Source organism: Anguilla rostrata, chromosome 13, assembly GCF_018555375.3.
Source record: "Anguilla rostrata isolate EN2019 chromosome 13, ASM1855537v3, whole genome shotgun sequence".
Lineage (NCBI taxonomy): Eukaryota > Metazoa > Chordata > Actinopteri > Anguilliformes > Anguillidae > Anguilla > Anguilla rostrata.
The window spans coordinates 15,325,946-15,341,503 of NC_057945.1; the positions used below are offsets into that span (position 1 = coordinate 15,325,946).

Here is a 15,558-nt window from a genome sequence, read left to right on the forward strand (position 1 = left end):
TCTGTTTCCTTCAAAATAAAGTAGCTTTATTTGGTCACGAGCCACGTTTTTTTTTTTTTTTCAGGTTATGTAACATGGGTGATGATTCTCATTCCGTGGGGCACGGTTTGCATGATAAAAAATGGGCAACAGGATGACTGATTTATAAACTACATTTTTCTAGGAAAAGACTTTGAGAAAAAACAAGAATAGGAGCCATGGCCCAACAGATTTAAATTGGAAATAATTGAGAAAAAAACAGCTCCAAAATATTTCTGAAAACAATTGTTAAGTGGAATTTGTTGATTTTGATAATTCAAAAGGACTTCAATTCATTTACCTTACCCTAAGCGTACTCTACAAAGCTGTATCATAAAGCTTTTTTGTAGCAGTTTTGTATGGAATATAAATGAACATCACAAGATTGCGATTTCAGGATGCATTTTCTAACACGGATTAAGGTGTACTGCAAGCCGCTTATTCCTGCTCTGCCAAAATCTCTTGAGTTCATCTTCATTTTCAATGGGAGTCTTGTGTTTTATAACATGCCAGGGTAATTTAAAATAAAGAAAGGTCAATCCACGATGTGCATTTGTTTTTGATTGTAATTTCAGTGTCTGACAAGCACCAGTTCAAGAATGAGCAGGTCCTGTATCGGTTTCGTTATGATGACGGAACTTACAAAGCCAGAAGTGAGATGGAGGACATTGTGTCCAAGGTATTTTGTTCAGAGGATCCACAAACTACTCACCTGCTATTGTGAAAATGATAATTAAAGGTGTGCTGCTAGCTTTGGGGGGAAAAAACGTGCAGTTTTTTCCCGACGTGATGTAGTTCTTGTTAAAAGATTTTAGTTGCACTGCTCATTTCATTATATATTTCTTTTGTCTTTTTCTGTTTCTGGCCAACTTCACCAGTAGTCAAAATGATGTGTTCATGACAGATAAGAGCTGAAATGTTGGCCTAAGGTGTGAAAGTTTACTAAATGTTTCATGTTGTTTCCTGGAACAGGGAGTGAGACTCTACTGCCGTCTTCACTGCCTGTTCACTCCCGTTGTCAAGTAAGTTCTCCTCGCCACACTGACGTGCGCTGCATATCGTGACGTGCGCTGCATATCCTGACGTGCGCTGCGTATCCGGACGTGCGCTGCATATCCTGACATGTGCTCCGTACACTGTGGTTTATGGGGCACCAAGGAAAGCCAGAGCCATTGTTGGCCAACGCCCAACATGCGTAACAGCCAATCATCTGTTGGCTGTGTGTAGACTGGCAAGTTCTCTCGCGTTCGTCTGGGTACAAATAGTATTTGGATGCGCAGTCGGCAGACATTGGCTGCGTTCCTGATGTTAGGGTTATGCCTCTGCAAAGAGGAGACTTTAAATTTGACAAATATGCTGCCGAAGTGTTGCTTTTTTTCTTAGCACAGTCAATTCTGCTTGGCAAATGTGATTGCTGAACATTCAAAACTGTGTTTATTGAGAAAAGAAGTGCCCTTGCATTTGAGTCGTTTACAGTGTTAGGTTATTTATGGACGTACTGTGTGATTGACACTTAGTCAGTCGCACAGTACAAACTAATTTGTTTCTTTTTTTAAGTCATGCTTTTCTCTAACACAGGGATAGAGACTACCATTTGAAAACATTCAAGTCTGTGATTCCAGCAAGCAAACTGGTAGACTGGCTAATAACTCAGGTAAAAAGTTCTGACCATTGACATTTCAAGCGTACACAAGCCTCACACATTGCACAGTGTATAGTGTATATCTGTCTGATTGTTTCAATCCAATAATGTACGAAATGATTTGGTTTTAATTGACAGGAATTCATTATATAAATAAATAATAATAAAGGTTCTGACTTTATTTAGAAAAATTCAAGCTTCAAGGCTGTACTCCTCTCTATGGCTACATTTTTGGTAATCCTAAATATATTTACCTCATTGGAGATTCAGTTTATCAATCTCTTTTGGTTTGATAATTAGAACAAATCATATCTGTTTTTATATTATTCAGAAAGAGCCACGACGTACGGAAAGTTCTAGAATACCATAGCAACGCTTGACCCGTAAATAACATGATTTGTTTTATTTTTTTCTGGATCTTCTGTATTGGTGAATTGCAAGCAGCCCTAGACTGGGTGCGGTAGTCCACGTGCCGTCCTCTTTTCCATGGAGTCATGTTTGTTTGGCAGGAACTCCTGTGACTCCCTTTCAAATGTTTGGAGTTTTTCCAGTGGGGAGAGCAGCTTGGAGGTCCTTTCCTCCCCTTCCAGTGTGATGTTGTAGTCCATTCAGATAATAATGGGAGGGGAACAGAAGCAGGGCTGAAGTCGGCAGGACCGAAATCCACTCCCCTGGGTCTCGCCCTCATTACTCATAAGCACTCATAATGTAGCCGGAGGGATTGTTTTATATTGCTGGGTTCTCTCTCACTTTCCCTCCTGTTTGCGGTCTCACTCCCATGCTCCCGTCTGTTTGTCTTCCTTATATCTGTGTGTGTGGGGGATTGTGTGTGTGCGCGTGTGTGTGTGTGTGTGTGTGTGTGAGAGAGAGACATTCCTTACATGTTACACATCATTTGACCTTTTTCCCTACAGCAGTGGACTAATTTGAGTGTAGGCTTGTGTGTTAATTTTTGTTGACCACATGTATGTGCATTGATTAGATTTTCCCCTGACATTTGGATTGTTTACTGTTTATGAAAGTTTTATCCACACTACGCCATATCGTACAGCTGTTAAATTCCTCCTCAGTGAGTTGTTAAATCTGTCGTAAACCAAATGTGTCTTTTTTTTTTTTTTTGTTGCAAGAAATAAGTTCAGTTTCATATCTCTGCAGTTTCTGTCCAAACACCAGGAATGCTGCCTTTTGTTCTGGGGGATGATGCCTTTGGTTTACTGTAAGCTTGAGTGTTAACGCGGCTGTCTGAAGAACAGAACTTTAAGGATCTCTGCAAATCTTGTGTAAACAAGTTCCAGTCAGGGATACCATAGAAAACGAAAGCTCTAGATCATAGCGATTTAAGATTTTTTTGAAGGAAAAAAACATACATTTACTTTGCGAACAATTAGACAGAGATAAGAACTGGGTGTGCTGTCGCTGATTATTAATGGATTATTCCGAACCCTAAGAAGTACCATGTTGTACCCGAGTGAAAAAAGCTGTCGTCACTCTTTGTACAGCCGAGATAACTATCATTGCCTCAATTTCCTGTGCTATTCATAACCGTGCCAGTTTTTGTTTGCTTCCTTCTCGTAAAGATCGCCCAGGGCTGTTCTCTTACCAGTAGATTCCTTTAAGGTTATCATTTGATTTGATGAGTATATTTAATTTGAAGATGAATTACATATTTTGTAGGAGAAGCAGTGGAAATGCTTAGTTGGATGTTCAGTTTCTACAATACAGTTTCAACAAGCCTGTTCAGTCCTAAAGTAACATGCTTTAATAATAAATGCTTCAAAAGAAAGTTCAGTCTCCAACAGCGCCGTGTAATAAACCCAGACACATAGCTCTGGCGTGCAGTAAATGTGTTTTTTCAGTTACAGTCAAAAGTTTTTAGGTCGAATCGGGGCCTAATCGGTCGTCCGGCTCTGGGAAACACACTGAAGCCTGCTGTGGATGGTTCGAATTGCCCGTTCTCGTAAAGAAACGTTGTCACGAACCGTGTGTTTTCCCGCAGGGGGACTATTCCACGCGCGAGGACGCCGTGACGCTGGGAGTGGAGCTGTGCAACAACGGCTTCATGCACCACGGTCAGTGAGCCTTTTTTTTATGTTTTACGCCCCGTTGAAACGGGACCTGCCTGTCTCCGGGGTGCGATTTCCGCACCGACAGGCCTGCGAGGCTCCCTGTCACAGCTGTTCCGCGTACGGACAGATTTGTCGTGGATTGGCGGTCAGGGTGTCACGGTGCGTCTCCGGATTGAATCCTCGAGCTGAACTGTGACTGCCAACTATCACTGAGCGCATATTAGCTTAATATCTGCACACCTGTTAAGTGTGCGTCCTTCTTGGATATATACATTATTCATAAGAATGACACCTATGCATTATTCATAAGAATAACGACAGTCTTGCATGGAAGGTTATGCCTGAATCTGTTGTCTGTTGTAATGGGGCTATTGCCCTCCCCCCATCTACCACCTGCTGTTTTGCATGAAAACCCAAATGACGCACTTCTGAACCAATGGGGAACAACCAAGGTTAGCTTGGCAGAGCTCCAAAAATTATGATTGGGAATTCTGTCACAGCTGCTGAACCACCACTATAGGAGACGAAGAGCTCATCTTTATTTGATATTCATAATGAACCCGCCTCTGATAGCCAATCCACCCATTTCCTTTTTTACTTTATTGCATCTGTGACAGGTAATATTACCTTTTCTGCATTTTATACGGAATATCTTTTTGGTATTTGAAATAGAAATACAATCCCATCTTATATGGGCAAGCTTTTTTTTCAAATTTTTGAGATGGGTCATAGAAACTACTTTAAAGGTAAAGATTTGTGTCCTTCTCTGTTTCTGGCTCGTTTCGCCGCCACACAGACGTGTTTATTGAACGGCCTCAGTTTCAGGCTGTTTGTAGTCGCCTTTTGTTCCACAGAACAATCGGCTCTCAGATCCGCAGCTGGACACCTCCGCTCTGATTCCAGGAGTCACGTGACGGACCCAGCCCTGTTTCAGACGGCTCAAAATGCCGCGCACGCACTCCTCGTGTTCAAACAAACAACAGCCATCTGCAGACACACTTTCAGAGTAGTGAATGTGTGTTTTCACCTCACATCTCTGAGACATTTTTATTGAACAATATTCTAAATGAGGGAAATTAAGAATGGAGTCTACTTCCAAAACGTTTGAGAAACTGTATGTTTATGCATGTAATGTCGTTTTAGATGTGTTGACCTGCGGTGATCTAATCATGATGATTAGAAAAGGAACTGCTTTTTTATTTTTTTTTTTTATTTGTCTTTAGTATTTGTATTTAAGTATTTGTCTTTAAAAGTAAAGGTGTACACAATATATGAATTACACAGTCCAGTTGACATTGTACGGACTTTTAAAATGGTGATCATTAACATTGCTGGCTGCTGATATCCAGCAAGTTTTCTTCAAGTAATTTGAGGAGAGCACCTTGGCTGCCTTCTTCTGTCCTTTTCAAATTGTGTTAAAGTAGAAAGTTCTTGTAATTTCGGCAGACATGACGGTAATGGAAAAGAAAATTGTCTGATTATCTCTTAAACAAAGCGAATGTGTTCCCGGGGTCGAGTGCGTGCGTAACGCACTCATCTCTCCCTTCTTCCTGTCAGTGCTGGAGAAGAGCGAATTCAAAGACGAATCGCAGTTCTTCCGCTTCTACGCCGACGAAGAAATGGAGGGCACCAGTTCCAAGAACAAGCAGCTGCGAAATGACTTCAAACTCATCGAGAACATCGTGGCCAAAACCCTGCTGGTAAGGCGTCGCGGAGCCTGTAACCTCTGAAACCTGTGTGACCTGTGAAACAGCGGTGAGCCGCACTCCTCCCCGTCACAACCGTGACTTAGCCACACGCGCGTTACTGGCGGCCGGGCAAGGGGAGAAGGCTCCCGTGTGACATCATACCCACTGAATGATGTAACTGGCTCAAAGAGCTTCTGGGGTTTTTTTTTTTTTTTGGGGGGTTTTTTTTTTTTTGCAGGAATGGATCTTAGAGGTTGCTAGGTATGCAAAAAGAATTCAGAATTTTTGATGAGCCCTGACAGAATTGTTAAACAAAATGTACCATTTAAAATGAGAGGGATAATTGTTTCCTGGTTTGGCAGGTTGTGAAAGACTTTGCTCAATGGGCTGTTTTGTCCAGTGCAGTCATTCTGTGGGCCCTGTCCATGGCTCCAGGCTTAGCTTCAGCGTTAAGCATCTCTGTCTGAATATGTGATTTCTGTGGGGTTGGTGGGGTCTGGATGGCTAGCAGGGACATCCAATCCAGGGGAAAATCTCACTCTCACTCGGAAAACACGTTGCATAAGAGGCCATCCTCTTTGTTTGGTTTTGTTTCCAGAAAGAATCCGTGCCGTGGAAGCCAATTACGGAGAGCCACTGTTGGGGGGGGGGGGAGGGGTGAAAAGGTGGATTTAGGAACAAGAGGAGTCTTTTGTTTTTGGAATGAGAGGGGCTGATCTGAGAAGAGGGGAATCTCGTTAAGCTATGATTCTGGTGGGGTGGGAGGGTGAGCGGGGGCATTACTGGGAGCCTTTTTTCATTTTCTGAGACATAAGACAGCTATTCCCCTCTGAGCCTGTGGACATACTGTTACTGTGTTACATATCAGTACATGTCAGTACTGCCGTGAAAGTGGCTCTCCTGAACAGATATGAATATCTAAATGTATCTGTTTAGGAGATATGCCTACACCCACATATGAGAGGGCAAAACCTTGTGGAAAAATGTTCAAGTGCTGCTCTCCCCATCTGAGCAACCTTATATAGGCTAATGCTAGTTTTGGGTACAATTCCAGCAAAAGAAAAGATGAAATGTACAAAGCGGTGAATGAGGAGAATTTAATTGGTTGGTTTAATGTGTTTATTTCCTAAACTTTACTTTAGATTTATATAGCTGTACTCATAAAGTATATTTATTTATTTTGGCCCCCTGTCAACCTGTACAATGTTTCATCCAAATTGGAAAAAAAATGTTATGGACAAATGGAAACCCACAAGTGATTTCAATACCCCCTCTTGTGTGAGCCTAATTGAGCGCTGTGAAATTCTGCCTATGAGGGTTCATTGGTGCATAGGGTCAAAAGGGTAAGGGACTGTTGCGAGAGGTGGGATTTCCTCCCTCCCCTACGTCTAAATCAGGCTCGCACTTTCAGTGGCCTTTCCTTCTGTTGGCCTCGGTGATTCCTCCTAATCGTAGCTGCGGGCTAATGTACAGTACAGCGTGTTACGTAAAAATGAGGCGATGTTAAGTGTGCGTCTGGGTCTTTGGCACTGTACGGATTAACCAGGGAAAAGTGTTCAGTTCACCTGCTGCACTGGCAGCACTGTGTCCAGTCAAAATGAACCTCAGCTCTAAACCTAGTAGCACGACATTTATTAAACTTGTTGAGAAGACTGAGGGTCCCCATCCTTTAAAACAAGGAGAGCACTCAGCAGCTTTGTGTCAACATATGTTCGTCTCTTGAATGATGCAGCAAACCTAATTTTAACTTTATGATTTAATGTAGTCCAAAATATATATTAATTCCTCATTTTAAGTACTTTATGTAATTTCTTTGTGATTTATGTATGGACGTTTTTAACTCAAATTTGCTTCATACTATTCTCAATTTCTAATTTGTAATAATAGCAGTGACAGTTAGAATTAGAAAAATTGCATTTAGATATTCCTATGTCGTTTATGTAAATTGTTTATTTAAGTTCTAGTATGTCAGCTACTGTGAGCTTTACCAAACACATGCGTATCTTTCTTTTTAAAAAATCCTTAATTTTTTTGTGGCTAACAAAAGAAGATGAGGAACATGGATCTACTGTAGGAGTACTTAGTAATGTATCCCTTTCCCAACTGAAAAAAAACAGAAACAACTTGGCATGAAGGTGATTTATTTTTAGTTTTATGCTGTGGCTATTCTCTAAAAAAGGAAAGGAATAAATGAAGATTCCTTTTTTAAAGAATGAGTTTTGATCTGGCAGCCATGTAGCATCACCGTTAGGGAACTGTGCTGGCAACTCCAAGATCGCAGGTTTGATTACCCAGTGACGCACTGCTGTAGCACCCTTGAGCTGGGTACTTAACCAGAAGTGCTTCAGTACATGTGCAGCTGAGTAAATTGACTGTCAGTAAGCGTCTGCCTAAAATGCAAGTGTATAATGGCTTACAAGTAATTGGACGTGTTCCTTTATTCAGCGCAAGCACAATACTTAATCAAATTTGTCCAAATCTGAACTCGGCACCAATTTGCTTATGAAAAACGACGATTGCGAGTTAATTGAAACCAGGCCAGTACGTGTTTGAAAAGCATGTGTGTTTGTCTGGTATTTTGAGTGGAGGTGTCTAGCCAGGTAGAGAGGATCCCGGCCATTGGTACGGCAGAGGCAGCTGGAGGTGTTTTTGTTTTACGGTGAGACCTTCCCACTGTTGGCTCCGCGGCTCGGGCGTCCCTGGCATTATTCCCCCGCATTAGCATGCGGGACGAGTCTGCAGCGCTTATCTGTTAATTAGGGCAAGCTGCCTCTCCCCGGCGTGTCTGGCAGAATTACCCGCAACCTCGCAGCAACACTCGAAACATTAAAAGGAAAGGTTTAACAAGATTAATGACTGCCGGGACCAGTGCCTCGTCCTGGAGGCTAATTTATCAGGGCTCGTACGAGCGCTAGGAGACAGCGAGGCCCGAGGCGACCCGCTGCGGTTCTACCGAACCGGTTCCGATTCAGTGCTCGTACTGTTCCTGCCGTTCTCTAATGCTGGCCAATTTATTGGCATTTTGGAGTTTCGGTGTTTGATAATTAATCGATCGACCGCGGTTCGATTATTTGAATTGTGGATTCATCGGTGGATAAATCGGTGTATTCGGTGGTCTCCATGCAGCTACTCAGTGCAGTTTGCTCAGAATTAAGCATCGCAGTAACTACAGTGACCATGATCCATTGCGCCTACAGGCACGCAAGTGACATGATAGTTCGGAAACGCAGAACCAAGTACTCCCTGGACATGAATGATAGAGCTCGACCGAAGGGGTAGCTATATGTATAGTAGGCCTACTGTGCGACTGTAACCAACAACACATATTCCATAACAGCACTTCTAACAATCTGGTGGTTTTTACTCTGCAGAATGTTATATCTTATATCTACATTGTGGCAGTAATACTTTACATTTGGGTGTCCACTCGATCGATGTCATCTGAAGTTCAGTGAGCACAAGAGTAAGAGAGAGCTGAGATTTGAACCTGCAAAATGCTGTCCTGCTCTTTAACCACCAATATTTCCAAAGTGCACCAGGAGAAATTGGTCACGGATTTCACGGTACGCTAGAATCAAACCGTTTCGCGTTATCGTAGCGACACAATGCGGAGCTTCACATCCCCGACGCCCTGAGCACCAGCCAGAGGAGCGACGTTTAGCCGCAGGTGTTCGGAGAATGGGAGGAAAAGGTCGAAACGGAAAAACAACATTGTGGCTGAAAACGAGGGGGCGCATTAGCGGAGCCTTTTAAAAGGCCGTAAATCAGGCTGAGGGGGAAACGGTCATTGTTCCCCACGGCCGAGGCAGCCCGCCGCTCCGTTAATTGATCACCCATCACCCCGCGCGCAGGTCGCTGTGATTCACGCGGTGCTGCTTCACCTGCTGTCCACGTTGACTCTGACTGTCGGTAGAGAGAACCAATCTGATCCCAACACTGCGGGAGAATAATAGATACTTATATGTGATTGGTTACTTATTTTCACAGTTCACAGTCTTCTGCATGCAAGTGTTAAAACCATTTGTGAGTGTATGTGTTGGCCTACGTGGTTTTGTATGTTAGCTGCGATCTGCGTAATAATGACAGAAGTGTTTATGGTTTATCTCAGGGGCATCCTGGGAGTGGCCCGTCCAGTAGGTAGTGTTTTGGTTACAAGGTGACTGTTTAGCCAACCTGCCACCAACTACTAATGACTGCTGAAAATATAGATGGCATCATAGTGGTGAAAACAATTAAAACACTGACCGTGCCAGCAGCTGTTAGTCACAAGGAAAATTATGCATGCTGTTCAATGTTTTAATGCTGAATGAACATTAGGTTAAAAATGGTGAGGACTGTTTGTGATGGTATACAGTATGATATATCTTGAAAATATAGATAATCTTTGATTTTGTTCTGTCCCCCCCCACGCCCCAAATCAGATACACCCCCATGAAGAAGACTATGGCTTTGAGATTGAGGAGAAGAACAAGGCTTTCGTGGTGAAGTCAGTCCATCGGGGGTCCCACGCAGAAGTGAGTGTTGCTTTGGTTCTTCTTGCCAATAGTCCACCACATGTCTCCCTGATATATTCTGATATATACCACCATCTTCTGGGGAGGAGAGGGGTCCATGTTTTTTTTGTTTTTTTTCTTGCTTTGTTTTGAGGGGATGGGAGACGTGGGACAGGGAGCTCAGACACACTTGGACTCAAAAAAAGGGTGCTGTACACCTCAAAGGTTCCTGTCCCTCTAGTGGGTTGTGAGCTGATATTGAGCTGCTTGGATGTTTACTACAAAGGACGTCCCCAAACAGATTAGAAAATGAAAAACACACTGAATGAAGGTGGCTGTAGTGTTTCATGCAAAGTCCCTAATCTCCTGCCACAAAAGGAGTTGGCGGCCATGTTAATGTTTTAACAGAAAGCAATGGCACCCACACCAGCAGTCCTTTTCATGAGAATATATATATATATATGTATCCAATAATTAAATTGTAAAAATAGCAACGTGGTGCAATGGGCACTGTATATATAAGCAATACATTTTTTAGATACTGTATATTTAACTGTGTGTGTCTATTTACACACATACACATGCACGCACACACACGTAAATGTATTTTTTAAAATATGCTGACGAGTCAAAGGGGGCACAAAAGGACTTTCGGTACATGTAGAGGTGACTGATTTATTGATTGTTTCCTTTGTGGATGGGCTGTACCCAGCTGTAGCCTGGCACTGCCAGTCCATTCAGATTCTTTTCCTGACATGTTGGTGCAGACTCGAGCCGTATTTAGAACAAGGGCGCTTTGTTGATTTGCCCCCGTCAAGCCTTTTGCGCTCTCCCAGTTTGCAGTCTCCCCGGTTCTGTCCCAGACGCATCGGAGGCAATTAGACACGGCACTCCGGAGCCTCATAAAAGACGCCGCGTAAAATGCTGGTGCCAGCTCGGGTTCAGGTGTGCTGGGGGAGAGAGAGGGAGAGAGGGAGAGAGAGAGGCGGAGAGGGGGAGAGAGAGAAAGAGAGAGAGAGAGTGTCAGAGGATCCTGGATATGCCCCGTGCAGGTGTCTCCTCCTCCATTTTTTCACGCCCGTTAATAAGCACCACAAAGGCAGGGGCAAGTTTGGGCTTTTATATCCTTTGCTGAACCAGAGGGCGTATTTTTTTAAAAAAGCACACATTCAAAAAAACATGCCCAACAGTCTTAAAGGGGAAGGGCACGGAATACTAACCGGCTCCTGACTGAAAGCAGCGAATCACAGCCTGCAGGCTGTCCTTCTGGTAACTAAGGTCATTTGAGACATAAAGCAGCAACATATGATGCAGCAACAGCAACCTTTTTTTTCTGCCATGAAGATCCCCACTTGTCAAAGTATATTTAGGATCGTACTGCCTTACAGCATGCGTCTTTTTTGTCAAGTGACACTTGTCATGTAATTAAGTGTAGATTTGGCTTAAGGGTACGGGAAAGAAATGTTACAGGTTCACTATTAAACCTGGTTAAGGTCCTGTGCAATATCAAGATAGTGCCTGCCGTCACATTTGCAGATGGCTGGACTCCACGCAGGCAGAAAGATCTACACTATCAACGAGGACCTGGTGTTCCTCAGGCCCCTGTCCGAAGTGGAGGCCCTGATCAACCAGTCCTTCTGCATCCGGCGCTCCCTGCAGCTTCTGGTGGCCACGAAGTCCAAGGAGTGAGTGTGCTCCAATTTCATACCTGCGCTCGTATCCCATAGACTAATCTCTTATGGTCAGCACAATACAGCAGTGATCCTCAAACCTGGTTCTGGAGAGCAACGGGTTCTGCTGGTGTACGTTTTCACTTTGAAATCAACTGATTCCGGCGCGAGATGGTGAGGAAAGTGAATCATGCAATCTGCTGCTCTCATTCGTCCATTAAGTGCTAAGAAACAGGGAAGTGTGAGCAGATGCTGCGTCTCCCTGGGACCAGGGGATCTGTAGGGCTGTGTGGTTTTCCCTCAGTATGTCCAAGGCCCCTGGATCACCACGATACTGGGTGCCAGTAAAGGTTGCCATTAAACATTTAGCAACATTTAGCCTCCTAATCACCCTCTACACCCCCACACAATCCCATAATAATAATAATTCCCTGCCCACTTAAATTCCACAGGTTGCCACCGCAAATAAAAATGGGAGTTCTCAGCTGACATGCAGTACCAGGTTGAATAAAGAATATTTGTATGTGTTAGGTTAACCCTTTCAGGGTTGTGATTGTTAATTCTGTGTTTTTGTTCCTTACAGGATTGTGAAGATACCTGACTGTCCGGTTGCACTTTCCTTTAAAATCAGAGGCTCCGCCCCCCCTTATGTGCATGCTGTGAGAAAAGGTATTATTGTTATGTATTTGTTGTGCTAATGCATAGAGGACAGTAGGCCCGCTGCTGTTGACAATGGGTGATATATTTGTTCGGTAGGGTGGGTACAAGAGGAGATTTTGTTTAGTGCGGGGTAGAAAATAAATGGGATGTCTTTGGATTCAAACCGGAAAAGGAAAAACAGGATATTTATGAAAACTGAAATGCAGTATGAAAGGGCAATTGGCAGCTATGAACAGGATGCTGAGTTTTTGTAAGTGTAAGCATGATACATCAGAAAGTGACTGGGCAGAATTTAAATGTCGTGCAGCCTGGAGACATGTAAATTTGTTTTTTATTTTTACCTACCACAAAGATGCACTTTGTTTAATGGAAACATATGGGTGAACCTAATGAACTGAAGTTCATTAAGTTCGTTTAGAAATGTGTTAAACAGCTGTGGCATAAAACAACCCCATTTTCCCTTTCTCAGAGCATGCAAACAACACAAATGGAGATTATTTGACAAGTGTACTCGCAAATTCAGCTGGACTCAGATTAAAGCCACCTGAAATACTGCATGCGTGCCAGATTGCTAATGTTTTCTGGACAGTGTTTTCCGGGACATGGGTTCAGTTCTCTTCTGGTGTCCGCATTGACCCCCACGGTGTCCTGCTGTTCTCTCCTCCCGACCCCGCCCTCAGGTTCCGAGGCAGCCGCCGCGGGCCTTCAGCCTGGACAGTGCGTACAGAAAGTCAACGGCAACAGCGTCCACGGCGACGGCGACCTGGCGGTCCTGGGCCACTTCTCGGCCCACCGCGCCGGCCGGGAGCGGCTGGAGCCGGTGAGAGTCCCGTCGCTTCTTCTCGTCAGTCGCTCCGTATGAGCGCGTCTGCTTAGCGACTGTAACGGAACGGAACGGAATAGAACGGACCGGAATCTTGTCGGGGTCACATGGCTAATTGGTACAGACGGCAGAAGCGGCATACTCCAGTCACTTCAGCAGAGCTTGTTTGCGTCTTCTTCTGTGGCGTAATCGTTCAGGGAAATGTAGAAACGGCAGTAAACGCCCAGTAACGCTCAGCTCACAGGATTTCCCGAGGCACGCAGTGTCACTGGCTGGTGTGCTATGAATAGGTGTCCTTGTGCGGCGTTTTGGCCCGTGTGCTCTGACCAGGTGGCTGTGTTTCTGTCCCCTGGACACAGGCGCTGACTCAGTGGCTCTACAGGACGCTGGATGACGCGGAAGAGGAGAGGTCCCTGAGGACCGGCCTGTCAGCGACGGGGTCGGGTACCGAGGGAGGTGATGTCATCAACGGAACAGGTATGTCACCGCGCGCAACCCTGAGGCTTTTCGAAGGGAAACGGCTGAGCATGAGCATGTTTAGCATGTGTGCGTGCGTGTGTGTGTGTGTGTGTGTGTGTGTGTGCGCGCGTGTGTGTGTGTGTATGCACATGCTCATGTGTGTATGTGTAAATAAGATCAACAGTACTCCATACATTCAGCTAATTAGCATTATTGTTAGAGCAATGTGTGCACATGTGTGTGTGAGAGAGATTATAATTACAAGAAAGTAATTTTTCCATATTTCTTCCATATGTGGAAGAAAGTCACAGAAAGTTGTTTCATGCAAATGTGATGCAATCCCCTCACATAAAAATCCCACAAATCTTCCACAGCCAACGCAGGTTTTTGTCGTTTTTTTGCGCAGTCGTTTGATTTCTGTGCCGATTTCCAAAGACTTAACGCGAGCCGAATGGCGCAGATGAAAGCGAGAAAAAATCAAAGGGCGGAGAAGGAGACAAAAGCGCCACTTAATGACGCCAACGGCGGTGTCAAAAGTGCCACGTCCCCAGCCCGCGGGGTCACGACCTTCCCTCCGGTCCTGGGCGGGGTGTGTGAGGGGGGGGGCGACCTGTCTGGGGAGGTTCTCCCCTCTTCCCGGACGCTGCGCGGCGTTGAGACCTCAGGCACCGGTGAATTCGATCAGCTAACAAGGTTGTTCACACGAGCGTCTGTCTGGTTCCCCCCTCCCCACCATCCCCACCCCCCCCATCCCATCTGGAGGCCGAAAGGATGGGAGTTGAAAGGACATCCTGTGTTTTAATACCCCATAAAGGCTAAGTATAGCCCACCTCTCTGAGGAGGACAGACCGACAGACTGCACGGTCCTTCGGCTTCCTCACTGCCTCCTGCGGTCAAAGGACGAGATGCGTCTGGCTTTAGTTTCCCCATTTCCCAACACAGTGAAGTTCTTCCATGGCAAATTCAAATCTCGCATGATGAAAATACGAAGGAGACCAATAAAGGACAGACCGACGGCTTTGTTATTGTTTTGGAGATTGAAAAGTGGGGTAAATGTTTTGGATAGGTTTTAGTTCATTTTCCAAAAAGGTTATTCTCCATCAAACTAAAAACTTATATGACATTATGTTTTTACTAAAACAAGCCCTGCTTGTTCTGTTTTAGTTAAAATAATGTTGCAGATTTGATAAATTTTAGAACACTGTTCAGGTTTTTTTTAAATGCAAAAAATAAAAATCTGATAATATACAATACACTTTTATTATTATTATTATTATTATGTTACTTTGCACTTAACTGTTCTACTCTCATTGATTTGAGTGGATGGAAATTATTTGAAAACTGATCACAAGTAGGGTAATGCTGATGCGGGGGGAAAAAAAACTCAGAAATTGATCTTTTCAGCGAGACGCGTGGCGCTGCCGCAGGGTGTCCAGCTCTCGAGCCATATGCAGGTCTCCCGTACGGGCGGGGCTTCAGTCCCTGCTGTGGCACCCTGTGGCTTGTCGTCTCTTCCCCTTCTGTTGCCCTCTCTCCTTTCTCTCTGAATAAAGTAAAAAAAAGAAGGAGGGCAGTATGTCTGTTCCTCTTTAAAAAAGAAAAAAAGATTTTTTCCCCCAGTGGAAACTGTTACACCAATTGCGTATTTCCTTACCTTTTTTTGTTTTGTTTTTGAAAACAGGTAACGATCTGCAGCGGTTAACCGTCTCCGATGACGCTCCGCTGGTCAGCCTGACCGTGGACAACGTGCACCTGGAGCACGGCGTGTTCTACGAGTACGTGAGCACTGCCGGGATCAGGAGCCACGTGCTGGAGAAGATGGTGGAGCCAAAGGGCTGCTTCAGCCTCACAGCCAAGGTACCGTTAAACCAGCACGCACTAGCTCTATGCTCAGATGTGTTCTTCCTAGCAAACGCAGCTGCTAAAAGGCTGAACCGAAATAGTGTCGGCTGTCTGCGGCCTGGGTCTAATCGGCACGTGTCCTTTACTTAGAACTTCACGTACACAGTTTGGCAAGTTAGTTTTATGAACTGATCGCG

General features: G+C 44.5%; 1 protein-coding gene across 1 annotated transcript in view; it reads left to right on the forward strand.

Annotated features, from left to right (window-relative positions):
* LOC135238367 (phosphatidylinositol 3,4,5-trisphosphate-dependent Rac exchanger 1 protein-like) overlaps window positions 1–15,558 on the forward strand; it is an 80,680-nt gene that overhangs the window by 44,355 nt on the left and 20,767 nt on the right. Inside the window, exons 12-22 of the mRNA XM_064306160.1 lie at window positions 594–697; window positions 991–1,040; window positions 1,597–1,672; window positions 3,657–3,729; window positions 5,284–5,426; window positions 9,836–9,928; window positions 11,444–11,592; window positions 12,161–12,246; window positions 12,918–13,057; window positions 13,420–13,537; window positions 15,201–15,376. Coding sequence (XP_064162230.1) covers window positions 594–697; window positions 991–1,040; window positions 1,597–1,672; window positions 3,657–3,729; window positions 5,284–5,426; window positions 9,836–9,928; window positions 11,444–11,592; window positions 12,161–12,246; window positions 12,918–13,057; window positions 13,420–13,537; window positions 15,201–15,376 — 1,208 coding nt within the window. The remainder of the gene's footprint in view (window positions 1–593; window positions 698–990; window positions 1,041–1,596; window positions 1,673–3,656; window positions 3,730–5,283; window positions 5,427–9,835; window positions 9,929–11,443; window positions 11,593–12,160; window positions 12,247–12,917; window positions 13,058–13,419; window positions 13,538–15,200; window positions 15,377–15,558) is intronic.